We start from the raw sequence: 17,764 nt of genomic DNA, 5'->3' as shown, positions 1-17,764 counted from the left end.
TAGGGAAAGCGCTGGGACCCAAAGTTTAGATGCGGTGAAAATTTAGAACTTAGAAAGGCGCTTTGTAGCAGAATTTAGGACCTGTAGAAACTGCACCAGGCGGTATTTATTGCCGACCCTAGATAAGCATTAAGTATATATCAGAGTTTATTTATTCAGGACTTGAATTAGTTTAAAGCATGTGCAAGAAATAAACGTAGGTATAGTAAATAACTAATACAATTCAGGCTTAATTCAGTAAGCAATATGAGCAAGACAAAATTTAATGAAACAATTTGGCTTTTGTCGCCAATCTTGTGATACACAGAATACACACATGTATAAAGCACGCTATTAAGCTAGACTAAAATTATCTTTACTGATTCTAAGCATTTCAAGTTAATGTAGTGGACTGCGCTGCTCCCTAATCTTCTAGTTTGATCCAGCTTATTATTTTTTTGCAGACTGTTATTATTATGGCAATTTTATAAAAACTAAGCTTGATCTTTCGATTATGTCAAAAAGAGTTTCCAATTCTGGAGCTGCCAAAGGATTAACAAAGCGAAACCATGTTTCGATGTCTATTAAACAAAAAGTGGAATTGCTGCAAAAAATGGATACAGGCATACCCGTCTCAAAATTATGCGAGGAGTATGGCATTGGAAAATCAACTATATATGACATAAAAAAGAACTTTTTGAATTTTTCGTGGAAGCAACTTAAACAACTGACATTGAAAGAAATGTTTCATAATGTAAACAAATAAATATTAAGCTTTTTTTAATAAAAATTTGATACCCTTTAGATCATAATCGTTCTTTATTTCATAAATTACGATTTCATATTTTTAATTCTATAATTTCTGCATGCCATCTTACCAGATTTAAATTGATGATATAATATCCGGAAAAATCCCTAATCTGGAATCACCGAATTCCCGACGAGTCCGGATCTTGGACTTGGTACTATATATATAAAAAACTTTCCCTTATTTTTAATTTAATAACACAAAATCTAGTTTTATAGAATCAGTAGCTATCTTTTTAGACAAAAAAACAGAATAAGATACAGGTTTCCCAATTGGACATTATTTTTTATTTTGTAACATATTTTTCTGTGCAAACTATTATCGTTATGAAACCATATTGAATCGAGAAAAGGATCAACACGTATTATTGCCTAAAAATCATTAAATTATAATAAGTTATTACTTACAATAATGCCCTGTATAAGATTTCGTACACTTTTCGCTACAGCTGCTGGTTGTTCATCAGCTAATCGGATGAGTGTTGATAAAAAATTTTTGCATTTTTTCTTTGCTGTGTTCGGAGACATCTAAATATAATAAGAAATAATTTAAGTTTCAAAAAGTAGTTTCATTACAGACTTGAGATCATTTGTCCAACAAAACTGGTGGATGATGCATAGAAAACTAATATTACTACCTGCGTGGGTGTACTTGGCTGACTATTGGCACTTGTGGTTTGAACAGTCAGAGGAGTAGTTAAATTGCCATTAACACCTGCCTACAAATTAAATCATATTTAATACCATAATTTATTAAAAAATTACAATTAAATACTGTGTTTGACAAAATATTTGCATGTATCAAAATTACAAACAGCAAATGATTCAAATAGTTTAAAAAATATTTATATATTTTCTAATCAGACTGCTTAGTAAATAAATATCAAGACAAACACATTCATCCTTTAACCAGTTACAAAGCTTTACAATAATGGAGCAATATAAAATACTTGTTTCAAGTATTTTATATTGCTCCATTATTGTGTATTGAAGCTTGAGCAATATAAAATAATGCTTTACTTAATGGAGCAATATAAAATACTTGTTTCAGAGAAGGTTCTAAAGTATATTAAAAAAACATCTAAGCCAGATATGCCAACTCGACTAATTTCTCCTCATCTCCCAACTTTTAGGCAAATCTCCCAGCTTTCAATTTATCTGAATTTAGTTATTTTCTGTTAATGCAATTTTGGAAGAGATGTTGATTTTTTAAGGGAAGAAAAAAGCTATAAATAACTTTAATCAGACAAAATTTTAAGAAAATAAAATTCAAATGAAATTTGTTATTTTAAATTTTAATTTAATAGTTTGCTGGGGGCACAGGTTCATAACAGATTAAATGCACAGAGACCTGATCATAGATGGATAAAATTTATTTTAAAAATGAAATAATTTACAGTTCTGTAACATTCAAAAAAAAAAAAAAAAAAGTCATACAGCTCTTCTCAGTATCACAAAGCACAAGCAGTAGTTACACTTACTAAGAACATTAAACACGACACAATGTACAGCACATACAAAAGGCAAAGTTCTCCCAGATATCTCAATACTCAAATTTGGAGTCAATACTTCGAATTCAGCTCTGATGCTTTCTCTGTGCTCACACAGTTTTCAACCTGCTGCTGAAAAATCTCTAGTAACTTTCATTTCTCAAAATGACTGGAAGGCATGTACAGTTACATCTAAGGGCCTGATATGGTTTCAGCTGCATATAATGATCAATTACAGTTATACAAGGACTGGACCAAAATGTAGCTAAGTTTGGCAACAAAAATTAGTTGCCAAAAACTGTTGCCAGCTTGGCGATATATTGCTAATTTATTGAATGAGCCATTTACTTCAATGTTAAATAGACTTGCCCATGTAAATTTATTTCTTGGCACAGTTCATATCAAGCATTTTATATTACATCAAACACTCACACACACACAAACAACAACAACAACAAAAAAAAAAGTATCAGTTTACAGATTTGTATGCAAACAGGACCATAGTCTTAATATACCGTTTGCATTATACACACTATGGTCATAGTAAGGGTCATTCCATCACGACAGGCTTGGAACGATTTTAGGCTTAGAATTTGATGACTTCCAAACTACAATATCATTCAGCCAGTTTAGGACTCTGTAAGAACCATTCCAAGGTGACTGTAGTTTGGGAGAAAGTCCTTTCAATCAAGTCAAATCAAGTCAGATTTCAAAACCACACCTTGTCACCTTCGTTGAATTGATGTCCTGTAGCTTTGGTGTTATATTGGGTCTTTATCTTCTCCGTTGCCAAACTGACTTGCTCTCAGACAAAATTAAGCATCACTTCAAATCATGAATACAGATCTTGAATGTACTCCCCAGGTGATGAAGGTTCATCTGGAGGGCGAATAATAAGAAATCACAAAGCAGATGAAGTGCATGACTGAAGAGTATCCGTGACAGGGAGTGGCCCGCAGTCTTGGGGGCAACACTGTGACAGGGAAGTAAGAAGTGGTGTAACTTCTCGTTCAAGTACTGCTGGATTCTGGAAACCACCAGCTAGATGTTATTAAGCGTTGGTTTGATTAACCCTTTTATGCCGATTATCACATATACATGCCAGCTAGAAACACACTCATTTCTCAGATAGCACACTGGTGCAACAGCTGGCTCATTCACCATAGCTGTCATATATTTGTGCCAGTATCCTGGAACATTTAAAACTTTTAACCTTAGATCACATCCTGTGTCTATTACTTTTGAACAGAATATAGTTTAAGGATTCTGACTTTCAATTTGATCCCGCTCTGTATAATGTTGGTGTCGGGGGAGGAAGGAAAGCATAACGTAAACAAACACAACTCAGCTTTTTAACTTGCGAGATGATATAAACATTCGCATTTCTGGTATCCCTTTGAATCCTTTTTTTAAAATTATTTTTCTGCTACTATTCAGGGTCTTTTAGGGCTACTCTATGGGATTCTATTACGTTTTGCATTGCTTTTATTTCATGTATTTCCCTTTTTATTTTGGAAAACCTCAACTTCAGTTTATTGAGGCGAGCACAAGCATTATTTATCAGATGAAGGATATACTCACATGAAAAATGAGCAAATTAGTGACATTAGTAAGAGTGATGACTCATTTTCTGCAGAATTACAGAATGATATTTCTAAAGATTCTCATATAACATTTTGTTAAAGACTGAGCTCACTGAGTGTCTGTCTTCCAGTTCACATGAAAGATTTTGTTACTCTTTCTTGTAAATAATCTTGCCCTTTTTTTATCAATTAAAACTTTGCAATAATTTGAACAGCAGCTCTGAAAATTATTTCTCAAAGTATTTTTTTAAAAATATATTTTCATGCAAAGTGAAGGAAAAAGATTGTTTTTTTCCTTCTAAAGTTAGGCTTAACATATGCAAAATCTCTGTCCTGTAGGACAATTCCTTTCAACTCCCATCCATTCCAAGGGAACATTTTAAAGGCATAAACCTTTCTACCATGTTGTCTGATTGGGGATGTAAAGGTGTCATTTTGGTTTCGCTGATGCTGAGTAGCTTGCAGAATTCTTTAATTACAGCTGAGATAAAATTCCTTCCTTGATTTGAATGTAACTGAAGAGGAACTCCAAACCTAGAAATCCAATGCTGTATCATTCATTACCTCTGCTCCGTGACAGCTCTTGACCACAGATAGGATACGCTTCAGGCCACATCAAGACAGCAATGACGTGAATGTTACTGTCAGCATATCACGGCAGAAGCCTCAGGATGTCGAATGCAATGCATTTAGAAGGCACTCCTACACTATACTGCTACAGCTTCTCCTGGCTGCGTTTCTTCGGTCCATTTCGCCCACACATGCATCGCAAGATTGGCACCACTTCTGTATATCAACCCTTGCATTACTCCACAAGAAGTACTTTTGGATTCTATGCAAGGTCTTCATTATTCTGAAGTGGCCTTCTGTTGGACTGCTATGTAATTCTAAGGACATCCAGATTTTGGGATTTGAATATCAGTCCTAGAAAAACCAATATTGTTTTGTTGTAGGACTACATATCAAAATGTCCTGTGTAGGTTTCTTATTTGAAGATTCCATTAAATCGATTAAAGGCTTAATGTTGCCACCTTCCACTTGGCTTTTTCTGAATTCTTCATCAATCCATGGGTCTCCATCAGCTGATGCTGAGGTTGTAGCTTGACGTACAACTAGAATAAAAAGCTTGTAACTCACTTTGGCCTTGAAACAACATCAGCAGCTTTCTGGACAGAGTCTTCATGATAGTGCGTCGGTGTTTCCATGTGATAATCCCTTCCGATGACATATCCTGAAATCATATTCTGGAATCTCTGCAGCCATCTACCTATTTAGCCTTCAGGATTCTTGAAATTTAAAAGAAAGGTCAATGATGCATGATTTGTGCACAGCTCTTGCATTTGAAATCATGAAATTTTCTGCCATAAAGACAATAATAAAAATGTTGAATAGCTTTAACTATGGTAAGCAACTCTTTTCTGGTGACACAGTAATTCCTCTACTGTTTACACAGCAAAAACATTTGTGAAAACATGTTGCTAGCTAAGTAAGCACACACACACACACACACACACACACACACAAAAACTGCATATTGTTGTTCAACTGAAATGAGTTATGAATACACAAGAAGCAGCTAAAATGAAATTATTTTAGTACCACCTGTTACAAAAGCTATATTGTTAGTTTTTCATTATCATTCATTCCGAAGAGAAGAATGAGTACCCAGGTTACAACTTGAAATATAAATTCATGAAATGACAAGTTTATGACAACAGATGTTATGGACGTAGAGTGCAACATGCTATGGTTGAAGACATATGAGGATAATGGTGGCAGAAAATGATTCACTCTGTGTTGAACCAAATGTTTCTATTAGTTGAAAATTCATTCATCTAGTTATGTAGTATTAGATGTTATTAAGACTCAGTTTTTATCAAGTTTAATTGCACAAAGCAAAGATAAAATAAGAATTTTTACTAAAATTAAGATATTTGAATGGTAGCCACTTTAAAATTGCTTCGAGGACACTGCACTGCCGACCTCTGTTTCAGATAATACTCAGTCAACACAAAATAAAATAAATCTATATCAACAATTACACGCCAAATCTGGTACCAAGAATTCCTAAAAGAAATTAAAATGTTTCCTTCACTTATCTATTACGTGATTCATATCAGACAAGTTCTTTCCAAATGAAGGTACCAAATCAGCATGTTAAAACCCACTGTGTGGACAAAAAGTAAAAATTGGGAAATTTAAAAAATTATTGATGATTTCTATAGATATTGGGAAAAAAAAAGGTTATAATTTTCATGTCCTATAATCTTATTCTCATTATAGATTTATTACACAGAAAATACTCTTTCTACACTTTAGATTTTCAACAATGAAATAATTTCATCAAAAGTTAGAGCAAACAGATGTAAGAATTGAGCATACCTTTATGACACCAGTTTTTGCAGAATTAGGAGTAGAGAGACGAGAATTGACACCACTTAAAGGTGAAGATCCCTGCTGCAGAATTGTACCAACAATCGTTTGTGGGACTGTTACTGATACCTAAGGGAAAAAACAATTTTACATTAAAAAAATATCAGGCTAAAGAAATAAAAGAAACAATACTTATTTCCTAAGTGTAAAATTTACAGCAGCCTTTTATTTCAATACTGTGCAACTTCCACAAAAAATTAGCTACTTATTAAGTCAAAAATGATATTTAAAATATTTTAACTTGTTTAAAGTTTGTTATTTTAACATTTTTTACTAGCTTCTTTGAAATAATTCTTATAAGAGAAGATATATATTTCCATATATCTGCTGATGATTAATAAAAATAACTAAATTATAGACTCGCATTTGTTTCACTCACGAGAAACGTCAAGCTACCTTTACTACAGTGATCACTCCTCAAAACGGTTGTCCCATTACAAAATCTATTGCAATAAATCTTCCACTGATGAGAAAATATTAAATCCATTTTTTATAATGACCACTCATGACTCACTTTTTTATAATGACAATTAACCCTTTCTGCGTATATACTTCAAGCAATTCTGGCTGCATACAGCTGCAGATATATTTCATTACACCATCATCTTTCACAATGTTACACTCCACATTTGTACATACCTCAGTCACCTGATTATGGCTGCTAGTACACATTAGAGTGTTCCCTTTCAGCTGCTGATTTGTGTATGACTTATTAACATAGAACTTTTCTCTCAATTAAACCATTCGAAGAATTTTGGAGAACTAAGATTTGTAATGTAAAGAACTTTGTAATGTTCTTCATAAAAGTAATTAAAGCTGCCAGAACCTTTCAGAAGCATCAGAAATCATAATTTTTAAAATGCAAATTAATAACAAATGTATACAACTTTACCAACCTTTTTTAATTAGCTGAATGAGAGCAATTTAAGCATAGCTATTTGCAGCATGACAAATTGATCTGACAAATTTCTTCATGAAAAGTTATAATCAGCTTTTTCAAAGATTATATTATTTACAAAGGGTAATTTTCATTACGTCTTAAACACACACAGCTGAGAGGGAGAGGAAAAACTCTTGCAATTGATGATGTCTGTCACAATGTGCCTTAAAAAAGACTGAGAAACTCATAAAAGCCAAAGAATGTAATTGAGACACTACTTCATCTGTTAGTGCGGTACTGAACTAAAACAGGTGCCACTGCTCTTCTACGAAGAGGACAGTTTTACAATGTCAGGAATGGTCATATCTCAAAATCTGTAATTTTTTAGTTGCATTGGTATTGCAAAGAAATGCAAAATCACAAGCTGCAACTTAACATTTAGTTAAATTTTTTTATTCTAAGGATCTACCCCCCTCCTCTGTCATGCATGCTTAACCCATTAACCGCCAAAACTACAAAGAATGATTCTTTTCTCATGAAAATAAAAACAAATATTAAATTAAGCATTTATAACATAAATTTAAATTGAAAATAAAATTAAAAAAAAAAAAAGCTCTTACCTGTGGAAAAGCAAGTGTTGCATTCGCGCAACGTCAGCGGAATAATACTACAGATGTTTAAGTGTGTAGGATTGTACTCGTGTGATGTTTCCTTTGAGTGGAGCGCAGGATTAATTTTTAGCTGTATAACGTTTTATAAATCTACAAATCACTTTACTACTAATTAATTTAATATTAAAATATACATTATATTTCTTTTACAAATACAGATTATTTCAATTGAAAGATTCAAGCATGAAAAGCTTCATTGTAATCATGATATAAAGCTACATTACATACTTTGCATCTATAAACAGTCTGGCTTTAGCACTCTTTACAACGAAGTCTTTTGTTATCATCGGACTTTACGATAAAGTGTCTACCATCTCCATGCAATGGTTTTTGAATGCTGAATTTACTAGGTCTTCCTGTTGCTGATCTATTTCTGGCACATTCTACAATTTTTTCATGAAAAGTTATAATCGGCTTTTTTCAAAGATTATATTATTTTAATAGGAGTTTGCAAAAGGAATAATGCAATTTCTCGTCTGAAATCCAAAAGAGACTTTATATTTACATTAGTAAAATGTGGTGATATATTTATAAGTATTGTCAATTAGATTATTGTCAAATGCAAATTCTGCTTCATATTCCTGTACTGCAAACGTGATATCGATTCTTGTATAACAGGAACAGAAATGTCCTTATCAAAAGACCAATACATTTTTTTCTTGAGGTAAGGAATGATATCCTGTTAGCAATATTCCAATAAATCTTCTCATATAGGCTTCAGATGCAATAAATTCTGGGCAATTTTTTTGCTGAGCATATATATTTGTCTGTTCAACGAGAAGAAAGTAAATGCCTAAACCAAAAAGAAAATCGAAAATCTGTGCACTAGTTTTACCTTGTATTTTGTCTTTTATAGTTTCTCTTCTATTACTTTCTTCATGTTCTTCCTGAGACATAACTGATAGTTTCTTTTTTGTCCACTTCAAGTTTTCAGTCTTCTGCTTTTTAAACTTTTTAGTATGACTTCAACTGCTTTTAGAAGGCTGTCTTACGTGAATACTTCTTACGTGAATTTCAACTTCCCCAGCAGTATCATTTGGTAAAATATCATTATCATTATTCAAAACATTGTCATACCCTTTCTTCTTCTTCATCACTTGCTTCTGCAATTTTTGAGGGAAGAACAACAATATCAATTTCATTCTGGTCATTATTAACATTATCATCATCTGTTTCTTCATCAAAAAATCTTTGAAGGGCTTCTAATGTAAGATACCTTGTTCTAGGCATTTTTAAAGCAGCCAGAACACGAAACAGAACATCGAAAAGAATGAGTAAAAAAGGAGATTGATTATCCGTTTCCTGCTGACGTTGCATCAGCACAACACCTGTTTTCCCTTCTTTCCCAAGACAAATATAAACATCTGATTGATGTAATGTTCTGATAAATGGTGACCTTGACTAAAAATAGATCACTCATAAAGATGGCGATTCCTTCGTTAAATATTTTCAGCAAAAATACCCGGTCGAAAATTTTGCTTAAAGTATGACATTAATTATTATAAACAAGATGATTGTTGAAGGCAAATAGTTTTTAACAGAAAAAATCTTCATAATATTCCCTACGCAAAATTACCTGCTGGTATAAAATATCTTAGGTAGTTATATTTATATATGCATTTATTTTGATCGTTGCGTCAATGCAACACCAGCGACTAATGGGTTAATTTCATGCATATAACCTGAGGGGGGGGGAATAACTTTTTTGAAGATACTTCCAATACATTGCTATGACTTATCATTTGATAAGATAACTCTTAATAATCAATACATTTCGGTTACCAATAAGTTTTGGATTTAATTCCTTGACAGTATTTGCATTTGATATCCATTGCGAATCCTCGTGTTTATTTCATGCTGGTTTTAAAAAAAGAACATAAGTGCTTTACAAGACGTCTACTTACTGAATTATGAAAAACATACAGATCCTCAATAAAATGAAAGAAAAAAAGAAAAAAAAGAGAGAGTAAGAAGGAAATCCTTCTTGAGTTTATAGAAACAGTATTTTTCATATAACATTTTAGACAATACGCCAAACAAGGTATGCATTCGGCCTGATCATTTCGTTATCAAATAATGACTTCTAGACTCCAGCCATATTTGTTCCTTTATCATATCTTTGATCACAAATATTTTGAATGTCAGAATCAAGAATTTTACAGCAAACTATTTTCCAATCTGTTGGATTTTAGAAGAAATTTCAACAACCCAATGAAACAATTTTAAGTATATAGTTATATCCCAGCCTACAATTAATCACATTTTGTATACAAACTTATTCCTTCGGAAAATACACAAGTCTTGTATTATCATGATCTAGTCTAGAAATATTGCCAAGAGAAGTGTCAGTGTTTGAAAATGAACAACGGTAGGCAATTAAGATAAATTTTAGGTACATCTCAATAGCACAAAAACTTGGTCTGTTTATTATTACCCAATATTCCCTCCAAACACAGAAAAAAATTTCCCATGGAGTAATGCCTGTTGCGAAGCTGGAAAAAGAACCAAACCTCTATTTAGTATCATAGAGAAATTCTGTGCCCATTTCTCAAAATACAGATCCATAAATATTATTCTCAAGCGAGCAAAACGAGGAAACTTTTGGACAAAACTTCGAGTCATCCATTAAGCAGCAGATTTTATACAAAATATGGAGTAAAAACTTAGTTATATAATGCATCTCCTTTCCAAACACTATTATTTAACCTCTCAATGCCACTTTCAAATGGCGTTCATGCATTTAGTCTATCAAAGAGGACACTCGACAGCTCCTCATTCAGAGAATAGCATTCAGAAATTTTGTTTTTAGTAACTGCACTGCATAAATTGGACTAATTTGCATTTCACCATGCCTTTTGGGAAAGAGCTAGAGTAAGGCTAAGCAAAACAGACACTCCCTAACTCATTCCATTTATGCAGGTTGTTACACTAAACTCCGATTATATGGATCATAGATAAACATAAATCCACAAATGTCAGTTCTAACAATAAACTTTCATGTTAAAAATTCCTGTTCACCTCAACGTTATAAAAAACAAATTGCAGAATTGTTCAGAATCAGCTGATGTGATTAATTCAAATACACATTATTTATCTGGGTTACTTCATGGTTCAATACCTTCATTTAATTCCTTGAATTCCTAGACCAGGAAATTTGTGAATAGCATGTTCACCACTGATTTCAAATATTGCTCAATAACTCTTTATCATGTTGGAATTTAAACTTTGCGGTACATTAACACAGAAATCATTATTTTATCATCAGTTTATGATTTCATTTGAATTAAATGCTCTGTTCTTCTGAATTTTGTACCTATGAGTTAATTTACTGTTTATTATTTTGATACTAAGCTGGCCAGATGCAAACTAAGAAGAGCTAAGTTGACAGAGCAGATGATTACAACAGAAAATAAATGGAAGACAGATTGTCATTCATGTAGCATTGCGAACAAAATGCTTATTCAGGAATATAAAAATATTATGCCTTTAAAAATTTTGTATATAATTTAATAAATAAAACTACAATAACCTTATTATCTAAAATACTTCTAAAAGATGCTTATTAATATGTTTCAAAGTAGAGAAAAATTATATTTCCATTTTATTATAAATTAAAATTTTTTTTTGCTAACCTGGCAAACCTAGCCGTTCACAAGGCTGAGGCAAATGCTTCACTTGCCTTAGCCTTGTCTTGATTCTGGAGCTTAGAATCATTATACTTCATACAGAAAAATACTAAGCACAGAGTAAAAATTCTCCATACTTTTAATTCACCCCTTAAAAATGTAGACAAAATGATCCTGGACATACTTTTCAGTTATATCACGTGGTAAAAGACCACAAAATATACAATAACCTGAAAAATGAGAAAATGTGTTAATCTGTTTACTCAGAATTCTTCCTGATTAGGAATTTTTTTTTTTATTTTTTTTTATTTCAATGCATTTGCCTAAGGATTAAAAACTGATATGGAATATATCACCTTCCTTTACTAAAGAATTTTTTTTTTTAAACAAAATGGATGAATTATAAAGTATAATAAATAATCACTACTTGAAACATCATTACCACAAGTTTGCATTTTTTGTTGTTTTATCGTTTTCCCCCACCTCACAGTCTTATGTTACATCAAAACAAGAGGAGAATATATATAAGAGAACTATTATTTAGAGAATATTTAATTTGTAATGAAATGCTGAATCTTTTCAAAATAATAGTTTTGGTGTGATGTTGATGATATATTTTCATGAAATACAGCAAGTGTAATTCAGAAATTATCTAATTTTTCAGATAATTCCAGCACCAAAAGAAGACAATCTCCCCCCAGAAAATCTGCACCTGAAGAACTGGATAAAACTTATTATTCATTTTGCTCACATAATCTACTGCAAGACAAAAAAAGTAAAATTTCAAAATTTAAATTATTAGCAATTAAATAAATTGAAAAAAAAATTACCTGACTGGCTTTTAAACCACTTGCACTTACGGGAACTGTAACAATTTGCTGTGGAGTGACAGCTCTAACACCTGTTGCACCAGGCTATAAAAAGATAATACTAATAAAAACATCTGAATTTTACAGAAGGTGCAGATTTTGAATACCTTAAATATAGCAAAATATAAGTATTATTTACAAATTTGTGGGATAGTCATCAAAAGTAGGCAATGATTTTACAGGATATTAAAACCAGACCTCAAATAAAATAAATATATCAAATGAATGTTATCAGATGAGAGAAATAGTAAAATATATGTTTAATTGGCAATTTTTTAATATTTAAAGAGCAGATCCTGAATTTAAAAGCATTTCTTTTATTCTAGAAAATTTTTTGTGGATAAAACGATAATTTTTTTTTAATATAAAAATTCTGTGTTTTCCAAAATTTTTTTTTTGCGACCCTTTATATTATTTACAGCAGGATACAAAATAAATAAAATAAAATAAAAAAAGAGACAGCCATTTGCCTAATTGCTATAGACAAACAAAGATGTATGCTAGACAAGCCACAAGCATTGTATAGTCTACTTATCGGGCATACATGCCAATTTCTGATTTAGATTATTCACTGATTGAACTAAACAGATATGGATATGAAACTTACTCTATTTATGCATTTAGTAGCTGCTTATTAACTTGATGTTTAACTTGTCTTAGATGTTTTAACTCAGTCAATTTGCAACAATTTAAAGCTTTATAAAAACATACTATGATTAACTATGGATTTTTAAATCAATTAATAACATAGTAGTACCGAGTTCTTTCAGTACACATAAATATTCATGCTCTATGTATTTTTAACTTGCTAACTCTGCTTCCTTTTTTTAATGCTAAGGTGTTAATTATAAATATGCTTCCATTTCAGCAATTTTTATTGCTTGGTATCCAAAATTAAAATAGTATGTTTCTGTTGGATACATTCTCTGATACAAAGCTGGAAAATTTTCAAATCATTCTTACAACTGCATTTATTATATAAATTATCCTACTTGGAGTTATCATACCTTACATAAAATATACTGCTTTTTAATCAATGTTCATAAAATTCATTGTGAAATCTTTACAGAGGGGGAAAAATAGTTATTTTTTAAATGCTTAATTTTAATTTACTTGCAGCTAGCTAACCTAACCTGAGGGGGGGAGGAGAAAGAGAACACATCTACAAAAACAACTTTCTTGGACAGGCTTTCTTTTTTCACCTCTGCTCGGGGGGCTTAATGGTTGCAATAATGTATAGTTTAACCATTAATAATTATTATTTAATATATTAATTAATATTATTTAAATTATAATTATTAATATTATTTAAATCTTAGCTTGTATTTTAATATAAAAAAATAGCACTATTTCAGTTTGATTACTCTACATGATAATTAGATCAATTCCAGCGACTTTACAATTAATCCTTTTTTAAAACAAAGATTTTCTCAAGGCTAAAAAAAAATTCAAATCATAATTTAAAAAATAGTGGGGGTAAGGTAAAAAAATCAGATTGATACAATAATTTTACTAATACTATATTTTTCATAGTACAACTTTGATTATCCACACTTAGTGGAACCATAGCAGGTTCAGATAATTTACTGTCATGGATAAAAAGACAGAAACAAGGTAGGGTAATAGTTAATAAGATCTATGTATATTATCAATTACTAGGAAGAGAAAAACTGGAAGATTTCAAATAATTTTTCTCAACAAACCATATTTACTGCACAGTCTCTTTCTCGAATAATTTCGTCATGGGTTTTTCAACCTATGATTTAGAAAATATTATATTGCTGGCAATGTATAAGACATTAATTCTTAATAAAATACATTCTGGTTGTATAAAAAAGCTTTAAAAGTGATAACTACAACTGACTTCTTCAAAATTTAGAATATGATAACACTGGTAAACTTTATTCATATATACTTTTTAATCTGCTAACTTTTTCCCTTTTAAATTTCTTTTTATTTTTGGACATGTCCCAGAATCTTCTTCAATATCTGTTCAACCATTTTTTTTTAATATGAATGAATTTGAATCAACTGTTTGGATTTCTTTCGGGAGGGTGGGAAGAGAATATTTAGATTGCAGCAAAGCACTCAAGAGCTACCTACCGGAAGAGAGAAATGTTTCTTTGGGAATTTTTTTTAAAGGAAAACTGGCTCATATTCACACTACACATAGTAAAAACCATGAAAATACCGATGCAGTCAGTCCATTGTCATCGTAAGACAGCAGCTCCCCGCACATTCAAAGGTGTGCTGTCACTGTTGATTCAAGCAGCATGTTACTTGAACATTCCAAGAATGTAAAAAAAGAAAATCGTCTCACATTATAGCAGCGCAGTTGTTTAGTAAGCTAGGCACTCTAGGTAGGTAGCAACACACAGAATTTAAAAAAAAAAAAAAAAAATTAAATGGTTCTTCTACACAGAGAACAATTACTTAGTCCAAGCTACCAGTGTTCAATAATTATACCACCTGGCCGTTTGTGCGCCACCAATAAATAGGATAATTGATGCTTGGATACTTGTGATGCTATTGTAGTACACAGAAATAGATGTACTTATATTATTGCATTTATGTTTTAACGAAATCAATTCGTTCATTATCATTTTACTTACTTAGTGTATTTTTTTATCTATTCCCATCTTGCACAATACTATTGTACGGTATATTTTAATTTTATAACAGTTATTTTAATTTTGAAATCCTTTCTCATCAATTCGTGTTTCCAGTTACAACTCCCTACTAGAATGAGTTTTTAAGGAAGGTTCAATTAACTTTGTTAGAGTGCTAGGAGTCCTTAGTAGCATGTGTTTACCTGCTGGCTAAGTCACTCTTGAAGCTGTTATGCTCATATTATATCTGCCTAATGCCAACTACGCTAGTTAACTGTGTCTAGCTTCGGCTAAGTCTCATTTAGTTAATGATAGTTTAGTTTCTATTTTCTTATTCTGAGCTAAAGCCCAAGTAGTGGCTTTCCTGTAAGCCCAAAAAGGGGCTGACTTTTATTCTTATTTGAGTGAATAAAAGGGTATTTTAACCTTTCTTGAGTCTACATCTTAGTTGTTTGAACTCAGCCATAAGTCACTACATAGTTCATCAGTTCCTTGACATTTCATCTTATACCATTGATAAAAGTAAATTAACTTAGACGTGTTTACAAAATCAAGAAAATTCTTTATTACTGGAAGCGACTGTAGACGATACGTAGCTGCACCAGGAATTGGGCTACTCGATGATCCAGCAATGTTAACAACTTGATATTGGCCATTTTCTGTCTTCAATAATACTGCACCTCTGACCATTCCGGAAGACAGAGTAATTGTGCCCTAAAAATAACAAAATTAAATGCCATCACACATGCATTTGCAAAGCAGAAACATAAAACAGAAACAAATTCTATGATATAAATTTTATGCATAGCTTTAATTCAAGGCTTCACTACAATTACCAAGAACCTTAATTAACTGAACAATTTCTTTATTTTTTATCTCACATATTACAGCCTCTACTTATTAAGCATCTTAGTGCAAACATTCCCTTTTATGAAAAATGGACTTTCCTTTCAAAATTAGCTATATTATATTATACCTTCTAAATGAGTATCTATGTTTTTACACACATATCTCATTCAATTTAAACCTTTATGTTTTCATTAACTAGGTTTAACATGTTGAGCCCGTCGCTGAATCTGCTGTCCTTTTCGTTCAGCCGGTTATCTTAGTAACAAAATCGGCTTAATACAGGTTGATAACAAAATGTTAAAAAAAAAAAAAAAGTTGTTATGTATTGTAATATGTGTAAAGATAAGCTGTATTTTTCTTTAGAATGTTTCAATAAATTTCATCAAAACTACATTTGATCACATTTCATTGAGACTATATTTATTTTTTAACTTTAATACTGTCGGCCCTGCCGGCTGACGTCAGCCAAATGAAACTTCCAGTGCCGGTCCCGGGGGGCTGATGCTGGCCACATGGAAAGTTCACTGCCAGTCCCCAGGCACTGGGCTCAACATGTTAATTACCTTTATATCACATGACATATGTTTGAAAAATACTGCATGATTAAATTTATATCATATTTCGTAGTAGCTTGATTATATACCTACGGCTGCAGTTTAAAAAACAAATTAAAAATGATGACCTTAACCTTGACAATTTTAGTTTTATATTTTTCAATAAAAATTTATGAAATTAAAATTTTGTATGTCTGCATAAGAGAACAACTCTTAATGTGAAAATAAATTTGATATAGCCAAATTAATTAAAACCAAAAAGGCAAATTTCTGGGAATTACATTATTTCTATAGGGAACTAAGCATCCAAATACTAATTTTTGAGATATTTTTTACATTATAAAAATTTACCCAAGTCCAAAATCAACATTCTTTTTTTTGGAGGGGGTGGGGGTGAAAGTGGTCTGTCATATATTTTTAACAATATTTTCAGTAACATTTGTGCATATAATCAACTGTGTATTCTAGTTCAAAAAGATCTTTAATACTATAACTTTGTAACTTTACGTTTTCTTTATCATGAGCCAAGAGGATACTAACACTTCAAGAGCTGAGAAATCACAGGAAGAAAGACAAGTCCGAAATGCATAAATGTTTTCCCCATGTAAGGCATTTTACAATATAATCAAAGAATTGTTAAGTTCAAACATTCTCTTTCATGTAATCAGAAGTCATTATTAGGCAAAATATAATAATAAAAAAGGAACACAGTTTAAAAAGACTGGAAGCTAAATATAAAAAACTTTATGTCCACATATCTCAGATTTGTATCTGATGACATGGCCAGAGAAATGCTTTTCCTGACATCATAAGCATATGATGTACTTTCTCTAATGAGCTAAGATTTATTTTAGAATCAAATAAGCGAGATAATTGAAAAGAACAAGGAACGTATAACCAAAACGTAGCACTGTTGAACACAACAACACTTTCAGCTACAGCTGCATAATAGCATGAGCTGGATATTCATATAAAATTGTTCTCTAAAGTATAATAATTCGATCATACGAAAAGCGAATAATTCAGATACACTTGTGAGAATGATTTAATTTTCTTTCTTGAATAGATACTAAGACTGCATCCATCAAATTAAGCTTATGACAATAAAATCTATTAATAAACCTAACGTGGCATTACCATAAAACAGAGATTTGTGGTTATTCACCTCACATATAACAAATTTGATAAAACATAAAATACTGAAATGCATACAAAATAAACAAGATTCAATTCCTATTACTTTGAAATTTATTTCAACAAAGACCATCTCAAAAACACAGCTTTCATACTCATTTAAAAAATACTTTCACAATATTTTAGTTTTATGGAGAATATGAATGCCATAATTTCAAATTTAATTTATTTGAATAATGCCATCATTTCAAATTACCATATTTGCCAGTACATAAGACGC

At 31.5% G+C, this 17,764-nt stretch overlaps 1 protein-coding gene across 2 annotated transcripts in view; it reads right to left on the bottom strand.

Moving 5' to 3' along the window:
* Positions 1–17,764, bottom strand: part of LOC118198363 (transcription initiation factor TFIID subunit 4-like) — an 87,702-nt gene that overhangs the window by 33,807 nt on the left and 36,131 nt on the right. For both annotated transcript variants that reach the window (XM_035370026.2, XM_035370027.2), the window contains 5 exons: positions 15,518–15,661; positions 12,300–12,383; positions 6,242–6,361; positions 1,425–1,505; positions 1,195–1,314 (listed from right to left, as the gene is read on the bottom strand). In XM_035370026.2, the coding sequence (XP_035225917.1) occupies positions 1,195–1,314; positions 1,425–1,505; positions 6,242–6,361; positions 12,300–12,383; positions 15,518–15,661 (549 nt within the window). The remainder of the gene's footprint in view (positions 1–1,194; positions 1,315–1,424; positions 1,506–6,241; positions 6,362–12,299; positions 12,384–15,517; positions 15,662–17,764) is intronic.

This window comes from Stegodyphus dumicola, chromosome 1 (genome assembly GCF_044657685.1).
Source record: "Stegodyphus dumicola isolate Sdum_Otavi_A_Nest chromosome 1, ASM4465768v1".
Classification (NCBI taxonomy): domain Eukaryota; kingdom Metazoa; phylum Arthropoda; class Arachnida; order Araneae; family Eresidae; genus Stegodyphus; species Stegodyphus dumicola.
This window is presented reverse-complemented; position numbering and strand designations above follow the sequence as displayed.